This window comes from Aotus nancymaae, unplaced genomic scaffold (assembly GCF_030222135.1).
Source record: "Aotus nancymaae isolate 86718 unplaced genomic scaffold, 86718_ANA_hifiasm-v0.15.2.pri h1tg000053l, whole genome shotgun sequence".
NCBI classification, from domain to species: Eukaryota; Metazoa; Chordata; class Mammalia; order Primates; family Aotidae; genus Aotus; species Aotus nancymaae.
In genome coordinates this window covers 9,502,735-9,525,515 of record NW_026988467.1, presented here as the reverse complement: position 1 = coordinate 9,525,515, position 22,781 = coordinate 9,502,735, and the positions used below count along the sequence as shown (strand labels likewise).

General features: G+C 40.1%; 1 protein-coding gene across 7 annotated transcripts in view; it reads right to left on the bottom strand.

Moving 5' to 3' along the window:
* The window catches only part of VPS13D (vacuolar protein sorting 13 homolog D), a 286,887-nt gene that overhangs the window by 169,465 nt on the left and 94,641 nt on the right, over positions 1–22,781 (bottom strand). For 5 of the 7 annotated variants that reach the window (XM_021669824.2, XM_021669823.2, XM_021669825.2 and 2 more), the window contains 10 exons: positions 21,499–21,764; positions 20,216–20,349; positions 17,840–17,995; positions 16,440–16,650; positions 15,437–15,511; positions 11,801–12,007; positions 9,679–9,768; positions 7,678–7,818; positions 4,946–5,068; positions 2,473–2,547 (listed from right to left, as the gene is read on the bottom strand). In XM_021669824.2, the coding sequence (XP_021525499.2) occupies positions 2,473–2,547; positions 4,946–5,068; positions 7,678–7,818; positions 9,679–9,768; positions 11,801–12,007; positions 15,437–15,511; positions 16,440–16,650; positions 17,840–17,995; positions 20,216–20,349; positions 21,499–21,764 (1,478 nt within the window). The remainder of the gene's footprint in view (positions 1–2,472; positions 2,548–4,945; positions 5,069–7,677; positions 7,819–9,678; positions 9,769–11,800; positions 12,008–15,436; positions 15,512–16,439; positions 16,651–17,839; positions 17,996–20,215; positions 20,350–21,498; positions 21,765–22,781) is intronic. The other 2 variants (XM_021669826.2, XM_021669827.2) reach the window with 1 other exon arrangement.

Genomic DNA, 22,781 nt, shown 5'->3' with positions numbered 1-22,781 from the left:
ATCTTATTGTGCGTCTAGCATTAAAGTACAAAGACAGCCTGAGAAAGACCATGACCCATATGCTCTGCAGCTGGGAGAAAATGACATCTAGAGGAAGCTGCAAATGCTAACTGCAGAGAACACTAGAGCAAAATTGCCTTCATCCTACAGGATATTTTCTGCCAACAAAATCGAGAGGACAAACTGCAACATGTCTTGCCTTCTACAACCTCCAGACTGAGGCATGGGACTGTATCATAACAGACAGTAATTATCACTGCCTTTTAAAAAGCAATCACTTCCTTTTTTCCCTTATATCTTTTAAAGTTTTCAGAGATTAGTACTGTAAACAAAGCAAATCAAGCAACTTCGGGTCAAGGCAAGTTCTATGTTGATAATGACAATAGTTTGGGCAGTCTAAGATACAGTAATCTGCTAAATAAATGAGCAGTCTCCAGCATGTTCCCACAATTTTGTGGTCAGTCATTTAGAGATACCCCAAATACTTCTAAAGATAATCTCCCCTAGGAATACGTCCCTTTCTCACCCCAAAGGCCTTACTTAGCTCCCAAAGTTTGCTTTAAAAAAAAAAAATATTGCTCATCAAGTAGAAAATTAAGGAGTAGCTGTAAGGCTGCTGACAAGAGCAGAGGGGGAGTAAAAAATTTAAGAGCTGTCTGCAGGGTAAACGGTATTTATTGTGGCACTTTGAAAGGCACCTCCCTCTTCTATGAGTGCAATGAGAGAGCTGCTTTTATTACAGTAGATAAAGGACCCAAGAGAAAAAGAAGCCAGATGTGCTTTCATATCCCACTGTGAGCCAGACTGTAAGTTTCCATTTGCAAATTAGATTTAAAAAGAACAGGTGGCAGATGGCTTTGATCAGTTTGTTATACAGAATAAAGTGCTGCAAATCCATACAAATATATTCACAAGTACACTGCTTTGGAGTTAAATAGCATGAGTAGGCACAGTGCTTAGGTCTCCAAGCTTCTTGCATTGATTAGACAAAACAGCACAGGCTTCAATAACCCATTTCTCTGAGGATAAAAAATACACAGCATGCCCATTTCTCTGAGAATAAAAATACACAGCATGCACGCAAATCCAAACTCAACATCAGGCAACAAATCTGACATCTCCTGCACCAGGGTCCAAATAAACTATGTACTTGCCTTTGGCACAGCACCAGAGACAAAATTTCCCAAGTCCATCAAAGAGAACATTATTCCCTAGTGGCCTCAGAAAATCTGCCTCTAGTGACCAAACCCAATTTCTTCATGGGCTGAGAGAGAATCTAAAGCTACTCACATCCAAGTTCAGCTTCAAACAGCTCCAGCTAAGGAAATTTCTACCCCTTTGGACTTATTTCACACAGTAATTTTGCCATTATAAACAGTGTAGGTTGTTATGCTATATAAGCGGCTCCGTACACCAGAAAGGAGCTGGTTTGTAAATCGTAAGAAACAGATTAAAGTCCTAGGTTTGCTATCAGCTGGTCAAGTCAATAAAGGCAAATCACATAGTATCTCTGAGCCTCACTGTCCTTATCAGCTAAACAGGAATAATGCTTGGCTAAACCTTGAAGATTAAGTAACATATAGAAAGTTTAGAAGCAGAAATACATGAATAAATGAAGATTCAGCTCTGGACTTTCTTCATGAGCCCTCCCTCAAACATCCATCCTGATAAAACTGTCCAGAAAAAAAACCCATGGCAATGCTCCATGTGTATGTACATCCCTGTTCTGTATTCCTGGTAGAGGGAGTTCCTATGGCCTTTTTTTATTTAAAAAAAAAAATAATGATGCATGATCTAGAATTTGCCGTGTACACACATCAATCATACAGATTAAATTGCACTCCCTAAAACACAACACGAACACCTTGGGACTCCAATGCCTCCATGTTTATGGTGTTTTCTATCATATTCACTTACTAGTGAAATTCTCAAGAAACTTTCGAGGGTCAGAGATAGAGAAATAAAGAACATTTTCTTTATCTCCTAAACACAAACATTCACATCCAAAGAAACTGACATTTGTGTCTAAGCAATTATTTACTGAGAAATGTTTTTTAGCGGTATCCCTATTATTACAGTGCCTATTCCAGAGCCCCATGAGAATCTTCGGTGAGTATTTCATAAACTTAAGACATGTGGCACCACTGCTTGATGAGCACAGTGTCCCTCCATCCACTTGCTTTTCAATATGAGAAAGCACCTCTAACTGATATTGTATTAACATATTTCTGCATTATACACTGTGGAGTTTGTTCCATTTCCACCAAAGTTAAGGGAGATGGAAGAGAAACAATAAAAGAATCAGCTGACATAAAGCACCTCTCTGTTCATCAGTTGGAAATGTTCTTTCCCATCACTAAAGTACTCACAACATGGAATATCCCCAGTCAGCTCCCACTCATTGTATATATATGTACAAGGCAGTTCTTAAAACAGGAAAATAAAGCAAGCCCTCGCTTGGCTATACTGTACCTCTAGCATAGATCTGGTGCTCTAGGTTAGTCAGACTGGCTGTACTCCTAGTTCTAAGGTAGACAAGGGGGAGGCCTGGTAGACAGGAGAGACAAAGTTAGAGGCTAAGAATAAATACAGTGAAATAAGAAGACTCACTTCCAAACCATAAGCACAAATAGAGAGCATTACAAAAATAGCAAGCATCATGCAAGTACAGGATCATTCCCATCAGTGATTACTAAGAGCTAAGGATGTACTTGACACAGTGAACATATTTTTATGCTAGTTTTTATTGTGGAGGCTGGATCAAAGTAGCATGCTCCTTTTTTTTTTTCCTGAACTAGAAGAATATGTATTGAACATTCTCTTGAACAGAATGACAAGCCCTTTTGAAGACTTTTAATTTAAAGCTTTCATGTTCTTAAATGGTATAAAAAAGTTACAAAAATCAATCAGTACAGATTTTAGTGGAGGTTGCTCCATTCCAACTGGGAAAACACAGCAGTAAAATGCCAGTCTCAGGGGATCTCAAAAATTCAGGGAAGAGTCAGTATGTATTCCAAATTTAAACAATCTCTACCAAGGAGTTGTCTCATAGTGTTTATTTAAATTCTAAATCAAACATGGAAGTTTCCAGAATATTTGATATTTTCATAAAATGTCCTTGGAATACAAAACTAACGAATTCAATGAAGTGTCACACTGCCCAGGTTCACCTGTAAAATCTCAGCCCCGACTGAACAAAGCCAACAATTTTGTCAAAGTGAGGCTGATATTTTCTTTCCCCTGATAAAGAAACAGTGAGAAATCAGCAGGTCCCTTAGGCTAAATTTCATGTTAAGGGCTATTCCAAAGGCTCATTTTAAGGCTGGTCTGAATAAAAAGTGTAACTTTTGGGGAAATATGATTAACTATTTTTGAATAAGACCTGAAAGTTTCTGATTAGTTCAACAAGGTTGAAACCTACTTGCTTTCAAAATAAATTCCCAACAATCATTTTAGTAGGCCTGCTAAAAGAATACAATCCTGGAATGTGCTATACTACCATCCAGGAATTTCCAATAAGAAAAGAGGTTTGGAAATTTACATATATTCAAGTTATGTCTGATTAAAAACATATATTACACTTTTATAAGCCTAAATATCCATAAAAATCTTTAAGTAAATAAAAATGAAGCTTTAACTCAGCACCAGCATTTAATATAGACGAGGAAGCTATTTAACTATAGAGAAAGAAAGAGGGACAAAAATTTTAAAAAGGAAGAAAAAAGGGAGGCAGGGAGAGAGGAACGAAAGAAGAAAGACAGGGACAAGAAAATCTTTCATCAGAATGGTGCAGACTAGCCCTTGCTGGAGTTTGACTCTGAACTGAAGATGCCCCGGCATGAATAATGTTTTAGAAATACATTCTCTTGGACATATTATAAAGATTACTTAGAGTCTTCTGGGTAGACTATGTTACATTTTCTTGACACACAAATTGGGAAGGTTGGAGGAGGAGCCAAAATCAAAGCTGACAATATCTGAAAAGCCCTGGCTCCTAAGCAATGACCTTGAGACTCAGAAGCAACAGCCTGGGAAAACAGAGAACAAGCACAGCTGACGTTTCTTTGTGTCTCTTTCTAAAAATACAAGGCAGACAGAAAGTCCACTTATACACCCTGAGGAGAGATGAACCAGTACAATTACTTCATCCACTAAGAACACCCATCTTCCCATGACACGTTTGCAGACCAGATGGAATATTTAAGTATTCATGAGCCATGTGAAGTCCAGCCAAGACTCCCCGAAGAAACCACATTGAAAGAGCTGGAGCTGAACTGAATTTGGATGACAATGGCTTGTGGAACAACTAAGACCATGCAGTTGTCCATCACCATCTCTCCAGCTCTGAGGAAAACAGAGCTGGTGAGGCATTAAATAAGGAAAGAAAGCATCATCAACAGAGAGCAAGCTGACTCCTCTTTCTTCAAGAGGCAGGGTATTCAATTCTTTTATACTTTATAAACAGCACAGGGCTCCCTTTTTAACAACTTTTTCCACATGGGCTCCTGCTCGCCGTCTTTTCAAGAATATGTCCAAACCCTCTACCTCTAGATTTAGAAGACCAAAAAGATGCTTTTAAAAATCCAGTCAAAAAAATCCAATCAATTAGAAAACCAATGTTATGCAGAGTAAAACACAAACCACAGCTGATCCTGGTGCATTCTCAGGTACACCAGCTCATATGCAGTATTACCAGGATTTAGGAATTACATGTTGCAGATCTTTCCTCCCCCGCAAAGGTGGAATTAGAGCCCACATTTATAAGTTCAGTAGTTCATTCCAGAAAACTGTCTCCTGCAAAGACTAAAACAGAACTACAGAAGATAGTTAGAATTTCCAGTGGGTTTTTCCATGCAGAATGATGGTTCCATTTGAATTTCTCACTGAAGCATTGCTTTGTGGGTCAAAAGTGATTTAGTTAGACATGTGTAGTGAAAAGTCTTACTTTGTCCAAAACATGGAGGATCCACCGAAGAGCCCATCCAGTCTTCTGATTTAGTTGACTCTATTTCTTTCTCATCTTTACAGTAATCTGCCATCCACGATTCCTTGGTACTTACATACTGGTCTAGAAAGAATCCCACAGAGATATTAAGAGAAGTAAAAAAGACTGAGGATTCAAGTCAAATAATTTCAATTCAGCAAAACAAGCTTTCATTGAGTGTCTCATTACATGCTTGGCCTGTGCTAGATTCTGAGAAAGTCTGTGCCCTGGAGAGCCTCACACTCCATTCAAAGAGATATTAATGTGTGAACAGATAACCATCGCCATAAAACTCTATCATAATGTGAAAGACATTAAAGATGTAGATTCTCTTTAAACCAATCTATAGATTCAATACAATCCCCATCAAAATACCCATAGGGCACTTTGTGGAATTTAAAAAGCTAAATCTAAAATTTATATGGAGACCAGGTATGGTGGCTCATGCCAGCGGGAGGCTGGGGCAGGCAGATCACCTGAGGCCAGGAGTTTGAAACCAGCAAAACCCATCTCTACTAAACATACAAAAATTATGCAGGTGTGGTGGTGTGCACCTGTAGTCCCAGCTACTCAGTAGGCTGAGGTGGGACAATCGCTTGAACCCAGGAGGTGGAGGATGTAGTGAGCCAAGATCACGTCACTATACTCCAGAGGCTGAAATTCAGCTGACAGTTCTTCACAGGTAGTTTTACTGTTGTGAGAGAATTACAACGGGGATAGCAGGTTAACAAAAATAATGACAGTGTACCACACCTGGATGAAGATCTTTTATTCTAATTAAGATGTTATACTTTTTGGAACAAGAATTATTGGTTTCTGGTTTTCAATTACAACACTTAGCTATAGAAGTAATATTTATTTAAACACTAAGAGGTCACAGCAACGTTTCTGGGTTTCAGAATTGTATTCAGAATAAGGAATTGAAGGTGAAAAAACAAAACAGATTTTACCACTGACAAGAATGCCTTTTGGAAGATTTTTTTGTTTGGTTGGTTTTTTAGAGACAGGGTCTCGCTCTGCCTCTGAGGCTAGAGTACAGTGGCACAATCATAGCTTGCTGTAACCTTGAACTCCTGCACTCAAGTGATTCTTCCATCTCAGCTTCCTGAGTAGCTGGGACTACAGGCACATGCCACTATGCCCAGTTCATTGTTTATTTATGTAGAGACAAGGTCTCACAATATTGCCCAGGCTGGTCTGGAACTTCTGGCTGCAAGTGAGCCCCCCATCTCGGCTTCTCGAAGTACTGGGATTACAGGCATGAGCCAACGTATGCGGCCAGAAGATATTCTTGAACAGACATATATTGTGCTCATAAGAAACACCAGCAAGAACTCTTTAGGGAAGCTCTTGTTTACTGCAGCTTTTCAAAAGACTACCACAAACTTTCTCTAACCGTCTAGAGTAAAAGACATCGTGAGAAACAATGTAGGAATCAATACAGTTTAAAGAGATCATAGGGTCAGTTTACAATCATCTAGGGGATATTAATAACCTGGTAAATTAGTGAATGAAATCTGATCATATAAAACAGTGGTTTTAGATTGGGGGGATCAACAAACTTATGGTCTCATGACACAATACCTTCTTTCCATCCTACTCTGACATGCATAAGGAAGTGGATATTCTCACAGCCTCAATTCAACATACATACCAAAGAAAGTTCACGATTTGCAATAGTATGCGTCATCACTCAAAGATGAAGTATAGTAATTCCAAAATCAAATCATGTAGATCAATAAATCAAATAGTGAATGTAAGTTTTCACAGTGAAGGTACACACTACTTGATTGTATGACTATATTGCTCTCCTTTTAGATATCAGAAATATAAGAATAGAGTTCTTATTCCCTACATTTAATCCAGAGATGTACATTTCAGTGTTGCCAAAGATACTTTTAGATGACACACCATGAACCTAGCAACCCTTAAGCAAGACATTTTCAGAGTTAGGTCAAAATAATAACGGGAAACAACAAAGGCAACTTATTCTACCATAAAGATATGGTCAAAACATACCTTGTAAGAATTATTCTGTGAATAGCTTGAGCAAAGTTAATCTAAACTCACTTCCAGGACATTTAATAATAGTGATCAAGCATTATGAGGAGAAAGTCCATTGTGGTCATTTATGTTTGCCAAGTAATCTATGTTCTTGCTTGACCACTGATAGCATCATTATGGGATGCCAGCGCTGGAGCAACAGGTTGAGAATCAAGAGGCTATGGCCAGGCACGGTGGCTCACGCCTGTAATCCCAGCACTTTGGAAGGCTGAGGCGGGTGGATCACGAGGTCAAGAGATCGAGACCATCCTGGTCAACATGGTGAAACCCCGTCTCTACTAAAAATACAAAAAAAAAAATTAGCTGGGCATGGTGGCGTGTGCCTGTAATCCCAGCTATTCAGGAGGCTGAGGCAGGAGAACTGCCTGAACCCAGGAGGCGGAGATTGCGGTGAGCCGAGATCATGCCATTGCACTCCAGCCTGGGTAACAAGAGCGAAACTCCGTCTCAAAAAAAAAAAAAAAAAAGCCTATTAGGGTTGATCAGGAAAGCAGTCAGGATAAAGAAGTGATGCCCGGTACAGGCCCAAGTGTTTGCTAAACTAGGATTAATAGTCTTCCAGACTCAGAACTTAGATACGGAAAGGTATCAGTCTACAAAAGACATCTATTAGCACAGAATCTACTCACCAATTAGCACAGAAGTGATATTGATATCCAAACGGGGTTTGGCCTTGGCTTCTAGTTTCAGTCGAGGAGGATGGAGACGACTAGCTGCCTGCTGTTGCCAGGATACAGAGCATGGCCAAGGCTCAATAAATGGCTCCCAGCCTAAAAGAACACAGGAAATAAGACATCTGTTCAGCAGATATCAAAACTTTATAGGGGAACACTGTTCACAAATGTTCAGCAAGGACAAACTGGAGCTTAATAGCTTTCTACTTCCAATTCAATTTCACAACAAAAACACCAACCACCTTTAGCTACAGGTCACCCTACTGTGTTGTCCAGAGGACAAGTGGAAGAGCATATCTATACCCCACGATGGTCTTCCAGAGGTGGCAGGAAGGAGGGCAGGGAGCATATTGCCCTCTTCCACTAAAGAACAGGCAGGTTGTGTTCTTGTGACACTCAAGACAGAAAAAGGAGTCTTAGACTAAGGTTGGAAAAATAATAAAGTGGTTTAAATAGCTATTAAATTTGATTCTCCTGATTACAGGACTAATACATTGGTTGAATAAATAGGTACAAATGAAGGCCAATTAACTTTTTCTTTTTATCTTAAAATATGCGCAAAGAATATATAAACAACATAAAAAATAATACCACAAACACTCATGTACCCAACTATTCAACTTAAGAAACAGAAAATTACAAGTTCCTTCGAAGGGCCATTCCCCACCATCTCATTCCCCTCCTTCCCACCAACCCTCTCCCACTCAACTCCAGGTGACCATTAGCTTGAATTTTTAATCATTTCCTTGATCTTCTTTATAATTTTACCATGCATATATACCTTTCTTAAGAGCATATTAATTAGACTGTGGTCTTTACATAAATGGAGTCCCCATGGACATTCTTTTTCAAGTTTCTCTTCTTGCTCACCAGCATGTCTTTGAGCATGCTGTTGAGCATACTGCTATACCACATTGATGCAGGTCACCGTGGTACACTGTTTTAACTTCTGAAAAGTTAAAAGACTTAACTTTTCAAAGCCCATTAATCTTTAACAGATCTTTAAACAGACTCCCACAATCAGCCATAGAGCAAATCCAAACCAGTATGTAACACACAGTAGGTACATTAGTCTCCTTACACCATTTGCCATTTAGTGACCTGAATGTGTTCATACAACTTTAAAGTAAGCAATATTTAGTTTAAGAAAACAAATCATTCTCAGAAAAATATCTCCCACATGTAAGAATTTCTCTTAACTAGAAAGACTTTGGCCATTATTCTCCTGGTTCATCACTTGAACCAGGAGGCGGAGGTTGCAGTAAGCCAAGACTGCGCCATTGCACTCCAGTCTGGGCGACAGAGCGAGAGTCTCAAAAAAAAATGCTTGTAGGCATAAATCTCCCTCGAAATTTAGGTATTCTCAGGACCAAACAAATGATCCTTCACTATTGGGCAATGGCATATTCTTGAATGAGCCAAACTACAGGATCAAAAAGAATTAACTATGAAAACAACTCTTTATTGATTGATTGAGACAGAGTCTTGCTCTCTCATCCAGGCTGGAGTGCAGCGGTGTGATCTCAGCTCACTGTAACCTCTGCCTCCCGAGTTCAAGTGATTCTCCTGCCTCAGCCTCCCAAGTAACTCAGATTACAGGTGTCTGCCATTGTGCCTGGCTAGTTTTTGTATTTTTAGTAGAGACAAGGTTTCACCATATTGGCCAGGCTGGTCTCGAACTCCTGACCTCAGGTGATCCACCCTCCTCGGCCTCCCAAAGTGCTGGGATTACAGGCATAAGCCACTGCACCCAGTTAAAAACATCTTTTTAGCTGCAATATATCAGATATGTTTTTAGCACAACAGAAAATCTTTGCTTTCTGTGTTTATGCAGTCTACTTGCTTTTCATCTTTCCCTGTCCCACCCCACCCCTGCCCTAATGTAAAATTATGTAGGTCCAGGCAAATATTTAAATTTATTTTTAAATCCCATGAAAACGTATGCTTTATACTGACCTGAAAGAGCACGGTTATAATAATCTCCAGAAAGGGTGAAGTGGGCGTAGCCTTCAGAGCTAGTTCTCACGTGCTGAAGAAAATTCAGACCTGCAAGGAAAGCAGGTGAATGCAATGAATTTTCCCAGCGGCAGGGCAGGAGCAACCAAAACTGCCTTCTGCAGATAAATCACACTAAAGAAACATCAGCGCTAATACTCACATAGGAGAGCATGCAATATTCTGACATTTTGTTCATCATGCATGTTTTTGCATCAATTTTAATTTTTCAAAATACGTCATTGAAATATTATTTATCTTAATGACAGAGGTTTTTGGCACCCTCTTAAATGCTGTGCCTGAGGCAAATGCCTCAGTTGCCTTCCCACAGTGTCAGCCCTGACACCCAGGTGTATCTGAAGCCTGTGACATCATTAAAAAAAAAAAAAAATTTTTTTTGAGACAGAGTTTCACTCTTGCTGCCCAGGTTGGAGTGCAATGGCATGATCGCAGCTCACTGCAACCTCCACCTCCCAGGTTCAAGCAATTCTCCTGCCTCAGCCTCCCGAGTAGCTGGAATTACAGGCATGTGCCACCACATCCAGCTGATTTTGTACTTTTAGCAGAGATGGGGTTTCTCCATGTTGGTCAGGCTGGTCTCGAACTCCTGACCTTAGGTGATCCGCCCGCCTCGGCCTCCCAAAGTGCTGGGATAACAGGAGTGAGCCACCACACTTGGCCTAAAAAAGATATTTCTACCTGAATAAGGACAAGAGGGCAGACTGATAAGAGAAGTCATGTTCTGATAAATATTAGCTCAGAATTTTAAGATTGTCATAGAAAAATAAGAAATCAACTAATTGGTCTCTGTAGAAAAGATATTCAGGGAAATAGTCAAAATTCTAGTTGTTACTTTTAACCAAGTAGCCCTGGTAGTGCCCTAGAAGCACAGGGAAAGGACACCTCTGTACTATGCAAGAGGTCAGATTCAAGCCCCAGAAGCAAATTTTACTTTAAGAGAGAAGAGGCTGGCAAGATCGAAACAATGGAGAATTAAAACTAAAGTTTTTGTATTTTTAGTAGAGATGGGGTTTCACCACTAGTAAATGGCATGGTAGACAGAGTGAGATTTTCATTTACTCTCTTCAAAACCTCACCCTCAGGGCCGAGCACGGTGGCTCACGCCTGTTACCCCAGCAGGTTGAGAGGCTGAGGTGGGCAGATCACAAGGTCAGGAGATCAAGACCATCCCAGCCAACCTGGTGAAACCCTGTCTCTACCAAAAATACAAAAATTAGCTGGGTGTGGTGGCATGTGCCTGTCCAGCTACTCAGGAGGCTGAGGCACAAGAATCGCTTGAATCCAGGAGCTGGAGGTTGCAGTGAGCTAAGATGGCACCACTGTACTCCAGCCTGGCGACAGAGCGAGACTCCATCTCAAAAACAAAACAAAACAAAATCCTCATCCTCCCACTGCTTGCAGTGATGCACTTAAGGATAAAGTACTTCCACCAGAAGTGGTGGTGGACCGTTGTCATCCTAGCTACTCGGGAAGCAGGAGAACTGCTTGAGCCCAGGAGTTCGAGACCAACCTTGGGCAACAAAGCAAGACTCACCTTTGGGGGAAAAAACAAAAAAAACGGATAGAGTACTCCTACTTTGGTCCCCATTCTAGCAAAGGACAGTTCACATATAAAGTGTTTTACTCTTACTCGGCCCTGTAGTGCACTTTCTAGTAAGATTCCTATTTTTGATTTTCAAGAGATAATACAACAGAACCATTGTTTTCTGAGCTTATCTGTTAAATGCCTAGTAGTATTCACTACAATCTTTAGATACATAAAAAGATAAGAAAACTGAAGAGATCAGGAATTCTTTAGCTAGAGATGTTAATATAATGGAAATTTTATCAAAGACCATTCCTATTCCCAAGCTATAGGCTGAAGGCCACATATGGCAAATAAAAGTTTCTTTAAAATATATATAATGAAAAACATATGTAAAACTATTATCTAAATTTCACCCAAATGACTAAGTAGAATATGAATGACATTAAAAAAAAAAAAAAAAAAAGACAGGCCCCAAATAATCCAGCAATGACTGAAAATATTCAACATGAATCTGAAAATCAGGATGACACTCACGGGAAAAGGTGAGTTCAGCGAGAGGAACATCACAGTCCATGCAGTCATCGATGAAACAGATGCACACACTCTCAGCTTTGATCTCTACGCCAGAGATCAACGGTGCTGCCACAGCCCCCAGGCTATCACGGCTGGTGGAGGCCAAGGAAAGAGACTTCAGAGGTTCCGCATTCTTAAACAACCAACTTGCTGCCTTTTTCAATTGGCCTTCAAAGAAATTAAGAAGTGATCAGTTCTACCAGCTTCCACAGCTACCCTGGCCACTCACAGAGGAAACAGAGAAATAAAGTTCTCTAGAGACCTACTGGGAAGCCAAGAGAGTCTTGATCCCAGAAGTATTCTTAGACTTAATAAAAAAGAGGGGTTGGGAGGGAATCTCAGCATAATAGTAATCCTGCTTTTAAGCAAACATTTTGTTGCACAGCTTCCACTCAAATTTACCACACCTTTTATGATCTGGCCCAAAATGCCCCCAGGAAGCCATCCCTCTCTGCCATGCCATCTGTTGAAAGAGAGGAGAAAAGAGGACGGGAGAGGATCCAGAGGCTGGGTACTTAATCTTCGCCATGTAGTTTTGCGTATATATTGATGTGCTGCTTTGTAATTGTTCTCAAATGTCTTACTTAGCAACTAAAATGTGTCTTCTCAGCTAGTCGCAAATGTCTTGAGAACAGAGAGCAATGCGAGAATTGCATGTGTGTAATCTATAGCCCTTACTAAAAGCCTCTTGAATACAACCAGGTTGCTAAAGTCCCCCTCCTCCCAAAAAAGAAAAGAGAAGCAATGCAAGCCCATACTTTTAAGTCACCAGAGGCCAGTACCAGGGACAGTGTAAGTGGTCAAGGGCATGGGCTCTAGAGCAGGATGGCCTGGCTTTAGGTCCTATTCTGCCCTTATCAGCTGCTGGCTCTTGGGCAAGTAATTCGATCTCTTTGTGCCCTACAGCACCCACTTAAAAGGACTGACAGGAAGAGGAAAGAATGAGTCCATGGAAAGTCCTCAGAGTGAAGCTCAGCATGGAATAAACATTATTTGCTATTATCTACATTACAGATAAGCATTAGTTGCTATTATCATATTCATTACTGATGGAACTAAGTTTTATTTACTAAAGAAATAAAAACTACCAGACAGGCCAAGCACAGGGGCTGATGCCCATAATCCCAATGCTTTGGGAGGTTTAGGTAAGGGAATCACTTTAGGTCAGGAATTTGAGAACGGCCTGGGCCAACACAGCAAGACCCCGTCTCTACAAAAAATTTAAATATTAGCCAGGCATGGGGGCGCATCCTGTAGTCCCAGCTACTCAGGAGGTTTAGGTGGGAGGATCATTTGAGACCAGGAGTTTGAGGTGAGAGTGAGCCATCATCAGTGCACCACCACTACACTCCAGCCTGAGCAACAGAGCAAAACCCAGTATCTAAAATTAAAAAAAAAAAAAATCCAAAAAATTCTCAGAACTTAAAAAAAGGGGGTGGGGGTGCTTGAATTGTTAAAGAAAGAGTAAAAAGCATAGGAAAACTAAATATTAAGGGGTAATAAAATTAATTAAACCAAAAACTAATGATGACTGGGTAAAACAAAACCAAGGAACACATGAGAACTAGATCTACCTTCATTTTTTTCAGAATGCAAAAGGTAAGTTAATGTAAACAAGCATGTCATGAAACAAGTCTTTTCACACATAAATTGGCTGGAATTAAACCTAGATACAATTTTTTAAGAAAAAGATTTGTCAATTCAAGAGCCCCAAGAAAATTTTTTAAAAAAAAGAAATTAAGAGCCTGAAAAATATATCTATACCCTTTGGTCTGTTATTTAAAATATAGATCTCTCTACAAAGGATATACTTAAAAGACATAGACAAAAGTTCACACCAAAAAATGTTTACTATAGAAGTGTGTATAATAATGAATGAATAACAAGTGAAGAATGATTAAGTAAATTATAATATATCCTTAGAGTCAATGTAAAAAGACCAGTGTTGATAAATAATTTCAATGACACGGGGAAATGCTGCTGATATATTAAAGTATATCATAAGAAAATTATAATTCAATAAAATATTTTTAAAAGACTAAAAAATTATATTTGCAACAGAATCTATCAATATATTAAAAATTACATGTGTGTATGTATGTGTGTGTATGGATATACTGTCCACAGTATGTAGAGAAGTAGAAAGAGAGAAAGTGCACACATGTATAAAGACTGGAAAGGAGGCTGAGGCAGGAGGATTGCTTGAGCTCAGGAGTTGGAGGCTGCAGTGAGCTACGATTGCACCACGATTATGACTGCATTGCAGCCTGGGCAACAGAGCGAGACCCTGTCTCTTAAAAAAAGGGGAAAAAAAGATGGGAGGAAATGCAGCTTATGCTGTACTTCTCTTTTTTAAGTGAAAGGGAAATGTGGAGTTGGAAAGGAAGTGAGATGTAGAAGAACACAGGTTTAGGAGTCAGGTAGACCTGGCTTTAAGCCCATCTTAGGGGACTAAGATGTGATCTCAAACAAGTTTACTCAAGAAGTTTCACCTGACCAATCTGAGCAGGTTTCCTCATCTCAAGTGGGAATAATAATGTCTGCCTCCAAGGGCTATGAAGAGGATGCAACAAGAAAACACAAAGACAGGCATCCAGGACTTCAATAAATGGTCATAATCATCAGTATCACCACTATTAGCACAACCACTAGTAACAGTGGTTAACATTTATAGAGCACTTACTGTGTGCTAACACTTTCTTAGTGCTTTGCATATAGTAATTTACTTAATTCAAATCTCTGAGGGAGGCAGCCTCTTACCTTCTTTCTACAGATAAGGAAGCACTGGTTCACAGAGGTTAAGCCACTTTCCCAGTCATTAATTAGTAGCAGAGAGTAAGGATCTGAACCCAGGCAGTCAGCTCCAGAGCTCTTTTTCTTTGAGACAGAGTCTCACTCTGTTGCCCAGGCTGCAGTGCAGTGGCATGATCTTGGTTCACAGCAACCTCTGCCTCCCAGGTTCAAGCGATTCTCCTGCCTCAGCCCCCTGAGTAGCTGGGACTACAGGCATGTGCCACCATATTCAGCTAATTTTTTTTTTTATATACTTTTGGTAGAGATAGGGTTTCACCATATTGGCCAGGCTGGTCTCAAACTCCTGACCTCAGGTGATCTGTCCACCTCCACCTCCCAAACTGTTGGGGTTACAGGCATGAGCCACTGTACCAAGCCTCAGAGCCCAAAAAGGCTGCTACCTGTAATCCCAGAACTTTGGGAGGCCGAGGCGGGTGGATCACTTGAGGTCAAGAGTTCAAGACCAGACCGACCAACATGGTGAAACCCCATCTCTACTAAAAATCCAAAAATTAGCTGGGCATGGTGATGCATGCCTGTAATCCCAGCTACTCAGGAGGCTGAGGCAGGAGAATGGCTTGAACCCGGGAGGTGGAGGTTGCAGTGAACCAAGATCGCACCATTGCACTCCAGCCTAGGCAACATTATTATTACTGATCCAGGATGATATGCAGTCCAGAGAAGACACATAAAGGGTCCAAACAAACTCAGCTCTCTATGTCGCCTTGTGGCAGTAAGAGAGGAAATGGGAAGGAAGTATATCATCAAGATAAATAATAGCTAACAGAATCCCGTTCAAATTACCTTGACACACCAAAAGAGCTTTGCGACAATCATCCATGCTGAATCCCAGCTCCTGCAGTCTAGCCAGTTGTAACTCTAGAAAACAAATAACATAAAATTTTCATAAATAATTTTATGTCAATTAATCTACAAACTAATTTTAGAAAAAAAGAAAAGAAATTCAAAACCCATGACTAAAACATTTAATTTCTCTAAGCAAAACTGGGCTCCTAGTTGGAGAGTTCTGGCCAGTGTACCCTGACGTCTTTGAGTCTTTTCCTCATATTGACTATGTTTTTAAATTGGTGTCCTTGCCGGGAATTAGCAGGGAAAGGTCTATTTCCCATCTGGCCCCTTCATTCCACCATCTGACCCCTAAATTTTCCCGACTAGATTTTAAACAGCTTAAAATTAGGGCTGGGCACAGTGGCTCACAACTACAATCCCAACATTTTGGGAGGCCAGGGCAGGAGGACTCCTTGAGGCCAGGAACTCAAGACCAGCCTGGGCAAAACAGCAAGATCCTGTCTCTACAAAAAAATTTTTAAAATTAGCGAGGTGGCACACACCTGTAGTCCCTCCCAGCTACTCAGGAGGCTGAGGAAGGAAGATAGCTTGAGCCCAAGATTTGAGGCTGCAATGAGCTGTACTGCTCTCCAACCTGGGTGACAGAGCAAGACCCTGTCTCAAAATACACCAATAAATTAATAATAAAAGCTTAAAAATAAAACAAGTGTTATTCATATAACTTCATAGGAGAACTCTCAAAGCTTAAAACTAAACTTTGGCATTATCCAGGTAACTCTGGAAAAAACTGAAAGAGGAAAAATAGTAGAGTAGTTGGTTAGGGGTGTTTTGTTTGTTTTTAAACTTTAAAAAATGAGAGAGTCATACTTATGACTTACAATTATACTTAACGACAAACAAAGTCTGAACAATTCAATTGTGCAAAAGAAAATTTTAAGAGTCAAAAAGAAGAAGCGTTATTAGCAAGACTGAGTGGGTTTTATACTTAAACACCTACCCAAGACAGGATCTAAGGTGTGTCTTGTCCCTTCTCTGATTTCCTCTCCAACGCGAGATGCACCTGGAAGGTGACTGCCAACGGAGTCTGACTCCAGGGCCACTGAGTCTGGCACTGCAGCATTAGCTTGCTCTGGGATGGATTTTGCAATGGCAAGAAACAGCTGAACATCGTTATAGGAGAGTCTGATATCCAGGGCTTGTAACTGAATCTAACAAAATGTAAAAAATTTTTTAAAGTTGCATCGGTTTTGCATCCATGTCTCTTACAGATATGGATAAATAATTCCTATTTCAAATTCTAAAAGTCCAACAGAGACTGCATCAAATTTCTCATTTAAAAGATTGCAAAGATCTTAAAATTAAGCACTAATAGTCATAAGGTAAGAGGTCTCAATTATGAGGTCAAATGGTCACAAAACTGCACCTCGTAAAAAACACTAAGCTAGGATAATTACTAGAGCAATTAGTATTTCAGCAGGATGATTTTTATACAAGTATATTAATCATTAAAGCGGAGGACCAAAGATGGCTCTGGGGGAGAAAGGATCACCTATCAGTAACATTTGTTAATCCCTTTTGCATGGATCTATTTAATTTTTTAAATCTCTAAAACAAAATGATCAACCAACAAAATTTATCTCTTCTTTATTCAAACATAACTTAAATGAGTCAAGTTCGACGCTATTTCCTGAAATCCAGTCTTCCTGAGAAATCAGCAGTACAGCTACGTCCGGTACAGGCAGCACAGACACCAAAACCAGACTAGGGCACAAATGGGCACTCGTGATGACTGTCTCAATGTCTGACAATGGTGCTTTATTTATTAATTTTTTGCGTGTGAGGGTAAAAAAAAGACCAAAAATCAGAATGGCTTTTCCCTCTCTTTTAACCTCCTATGGTTCAAATGGATTGATTAATTAATTATCCCCCTTCAACCAAAGAAATCAAACACCCAATTCTCAAGCCTGCCTTCCCTTGCTTCACCTTGAAGTCTCCTGACTTCCCTGTGTGGTTGTTCTTCACTCTAGTTAGACCGTCCTCCTTCCAATCAATTTAGGTTATTCACATGGAACACTCTCCCTCCTCCTCTCTGTCTATTTACATCCTACCCTTCCTCCCAAATCAACCTTACCTGGAGTCTCACTCAAGATTTATATTCCTCCCTATGCTGGGCTCTGCTTTTTATAAGCTTCTATAGAACTTCAAGATTATATGAGACAACTCAGGTCTTTTATCCTCCCCAAGACTGTAGGATCTTCTAGGACAGAGACAATGCCATATTTACTTTGTATCTGCTGAAGTAAGTAGGAGGTTGTTGGGCTCAGAGTAATTAAGAGTGCCTGCATAGGAAAATGTTTGAGAGCATATCAATGTATTGCACAGATTTTGCATCATTACCTCTAGGACAGGTGGGAAATCTTCACTATTGAATGCATCCATCAATCCTGAACTATTTTGATAAGAAGAATTCCCTACCAACTCCACTTGAATTTGTACAGGATCCACAATTGAAAGAGCTGTATCATGCTCATTCCCTAGTCGGCATGAAAACACCTAGAGAATCAAATGCAATATGGTAAGAATTAATGTCTGATTTAGGAAGGGTCCAACCAACAGCACAAAGAGGCTATCTCAGAAGCAGTCAGCCATGTGTTATCACAAGACCCATAACAACTGCTGAAATAAATAATGTGAAAAGTGAGCCCCTCCCCTCCACCACACCAATCACTGCTGAGAGCACATGCAATAGTTCACCCAGAGGAAAAGGCAGTTTAGCAATACATCCCGAAAGGCTTACAAATCTCACACCCTTTGATCCAATAATTCTACTTCTCTCTAGAAACTAGCATGATATATACACTAAAAAATTATCCAAACCATTATTCAATAGTTAAAAAAAAGAGCAGCCAAGGTTATATCACATCTACTCAAAGAAATATTTGCAGCCATTTAAAAATGACAAAAAAGACCATATGGATTGTAAGAAGACAGTTAAAAAACAGACTATATGAAAGTACAACCCAGAATATGTTATGCCCTGACTTTAAGGAAAGAAATACACCAAAATGTCAACAGAAATCATATACGATTTCTGATAGTTTATTTTCCCTCCCCTCAATAATTTCATAATTAAAAATAAATACATTAATTATTAAAGCTGGGTGATAGGTACACATGGAGTTCATTGTATTATTCTGTTTACTTTGTATATGTTTGAAATGTTCTATAATAAAAGTTTAAAAAATAAATACATTCGTTGGGAGAGAGAAAGAAGGGAGAGAAGGAGAAAGGATTCCGATTTCAGGACCAAATTATTTTGCCTGCTCAGGAAGAGCACAGAGGAAAGAAAAGAGCAATCACTTTGGCCCTTCTTACCCTCTTCAACCCTCTGCTGCTTTTTTGGGGCATACCCCAGTGCTGCTGAATAACATGTGACACTGAGGTCCTTTGCCATATTCAAAATTCAAAATTCATACTTTATAAATTCTCCCAGATGATTTATCAAGCTGGTCTTAAAATTCAGATCCAATTGTGCTGCCTAGAAGGCAGGACTGAAAGGAGTTTCCAGCGATCTCAAATATTTTGCCATGTAGTTATCCTAAGACTCTAAAGCAGAAAAGTTTCATTTTCCTTTTTCCTTCAGGGGTTTCTGCTACACAAAACCCAATTGTACCTGACAGTTCATTCATCAATCACCAAGATTCTGCATTCAAAGCTAGTATTGTGGTGGCTTGGAAGGCAGATGAATTGCAATTTCATGATCAACTCACATCACACCAGCATGCAAATCCTTCCTCTCAAACAGAGGTTTTTTTACAAGAGAGAAACAAGTGGTCAAGAAGTAGAGTCCCTACAGGCCTTATTCCACTATGTTTGTCTCAAAAAAAGGGGCCATATACTGCTAACAGTGAAATTAAGTTTTATTCATTTAAACTTTGAGCAATACCACTGAAAAGAAAAAGGCATGAAAAGTCCAATCACAAAGCAAAAGGAACTCTGACCAAATATCCTAACAGTATCGCATGGGGAATGTTAGCTGAGATCAGTGAAGTACAAACATCTGATAGAAACAAGAACCTGCCACGGTTCCCCTTCTGTCTCCCCAGCCCATGGCTTAACAAGAGACAAAGCACTTTGTGCCTAATATTGCATAATGACATTTTCAAGCTACAAAGGCCACTCCAGCACAAACTATCTTCTTCATGAGATGACCTCAGAGCCTAAAGCATTACTATTATACATATACATGTGCTCCTTTCAGCCAGGCATGACTCTGCAGAGCTGCCCTTTTCTAGATCAGGTATTCCTGAAAGGATAACATATAAAATCCTTAGCACTTTTTATAAATAGGTTTCTCTTCCCAAAGCCCTCGCTCTTCACAGGGCTGCACTCAAGGTGAGGAGGGGATACAGGGGACATTAGACCCACGGCCTCCTCTTCACAGACAAGGTCTACAGAACGAGAGGACACAACAAGGTGCCTGACAGGGCAGTGGGGACTGGAAAAGTCTCCTTGAACTTCTGGAAGAAGAAAGAATGTAACAGAAAGAGGCAAATGCCCTCTGCATATTCATAGCTTAACCCTGGAAGACTGAATTCATGCATTAGAACAGCCAGGTAGATTTGGGGAGAAAACAAAGAGGAGAAGAGGGCAGGGGTCTTCCAATTCCATGAATTACTTCCCCTAGTGAAAGTTTAAGAGGCAAAATTCTCTTTCAGATGCTCTGCCTGTGAGCCAACACGCAGTGCTGTGATCAACACATAGACTTCTTACCTCGATGCCAAACAAACTTCCTGAAAAGGGGCGATCAACAAACCGGGGCTTATAGGTGAGCACCGTGGTGCCTTTCAGAATAATGGCATTGGTGTCAAAGCAGGACACATCTTCAACGACCACAAACTCCGTGCCTGGAAAGGATAACATTGTCAATCAAGCCAGGGCTGCTGGGAAGCTGGAAAACAGCAGACTGTTGCAAACGAAGCAGCACATCTCCACCAGGCAACCACACGAACCAGTAAGATGTGTTCTCCGGAACGTCTGCTGACATTTGCTACACTGTCATTCTGAACCAATTCTCTGCATCTGGCCACATACAGCTGAGCTCACAGAGCCCTACAGCAGCAGGAAAGACTGGGATGTGATTTCTCTCTTCAGAATACATTTAAACTAGATAGAGAAACTGCACCCCAGTCCTCCTGGGAGGCCTAAGAGATATTCAGAAGTTCACAAAGTCAACTTCTCTCTATGTGGTGACTTGACTGAAAATTCCAGGAATAGGACTCAGGTACTAATGTTGGTCAGGCACTATGCACCTAAGTAGCTGTTTACAAAGTTGTGTACAAAGAACGCAGACCAATTTAATGTAGAGATTTTTGAAATCAGTATGTTTTCAACTTATTTGTATATATTTAATAGCAAATTCACTCTGCTTTACACTGTGTTTTTATCAAAAACCATATATAGAGCAAGCTTTTGTAACTGAACTCATGTAAAAGGCATTGTGCTAGCCAGCTTCATCAAAACCATTGAGAAGCAGGTACGGGTACCAGAAACATAGCAATAAATACACAAACACATACAGAGGCACTAGATGGGTTCACTAGTCAACAAAAGCCATAGTAAATCCATCTATATCAAGAAAAATATTCTTTTTGTAATGAAAATAAAAATCTCCTCACTTACTATCTTCAAAACTGAGATTTTCACATATTGAACTTGCCTAAACTCCATAAAGCACATCTGTTAGGGCCCTAAAGATCAAACAGAAAATTGAAGCCAGGCTGCACATTGGAAAAAAAGACCACTGCCCAGGCAGGTGCTCAGGCCAGGCACATGCACAAGGCAGGCAGGAGAGAGGGACAAGTGACCCCGCAGCCTTCAGTGGGCCAGGCAGCTCACACCTGAAAATGGAGGTCAAGACCTCTGATGCTTGCAGGTCTGTAAAAGATGCAAATGTGTAAGTGCTCATGTCAAAAAATGAGAGAAATCCTGGTAAGACAGATATGGAGCCTAATGTCCCAACTAAGCACCAATGAATCACACCAACATATCATCACCTGTTACATTGACCTTGACCTCCAGATGCCTTTCGTTGGACACAGGAAGGGAAGACCGCTTGGTAACTACTCCATTTTTCACAGTTTTGGGAACTATAGCAGATTCGCTGCTAGAGTTACGGTGACGAGAAGGAGTAACATGACTTTGTTTCTTAATATCACTGGGAGTGTGGAGAAAATCATGGACTAACAGTAGCCAGTCAAATATGAGAAACACACGGAGATTGTTGAGAACTACTGTAAAGCAGGAGGAATCCTTGGTAGATCTACAAAAAGAAGAAAGAGAAAATAAGTAGGAAAAAAGAAACAAGGTATCTCAATAACCTGCAAATGTACTGCTCGGTTTTGGCAGGTGGTATTCCAGTATTTTCTAAATTGCCCGCTTTGAGTATCAGTAAACTTTGAACACTGGTTGAATAACACATTCAGTGTAATAAGTTAATCATATTTTCAAACAACAAGGAATATTTATAAGAAAGTAGCACAGATAGCATAGCTCAGTGGTTCTCAATCAGATGGTTTTGCTCCTCTGGAGACATTATTTCTTTTTTTTTTTAAGAGACAGGGTCACACTCTGTTGCCCAGGCTGGAATGCAGTGGCACGATCATAACTCACTGTAACTTCAAACACCTGGGATCAAGTGAGCCTCCTGCCTCAGCCTCTCAAAGTGCTAGGATTACAGGTGTGGGCCACTGCACCTGGCCCTTGGAGATATTTTTTATTCACATTTTAATTGTAACTGCAACGAGAAGGGGTTGCTATTGGTATCTAGTATAGGTAGAGGCCAGAGATGCTGTTAAGTATCCCACAATGTACAGGACAGGCCCATAATAAGGAATTATCTGACTCAAAATGTCAACAGTGCTAAGGTTAAGAAACTCTGGTATGGTAGAAGAGCAAAGGCTTTGAAGTCAGAGACGCAGACTTAATTACTGCTATTTACAAGTTGTGTTATCTTAAGAAAGTCACCTGCCTTCTCTCAGCTTGTTTACCCACTTATAAAATGAAGAATATTAATATCATAAGAAATAAAGCACCAAGCACATAGCAAGTATTTGATAAACATCACTTTCTTTCCCTATAGGCTATTTCAAGCAGCTCAATGAGGCACTCTTTCTTTGACATCTAGGATTACTTCTTTATAAATAATACCAAGTTGATACATACTAGTACTAAATTGTTTCTCTAGTTGAAATTGACCTGACAGCCCAGATCTTTTGGCCCAAAAAGAACAAGTAAGATGACATTTACCAGGGATATGTCCCCTAAGCAACCTAGGGGT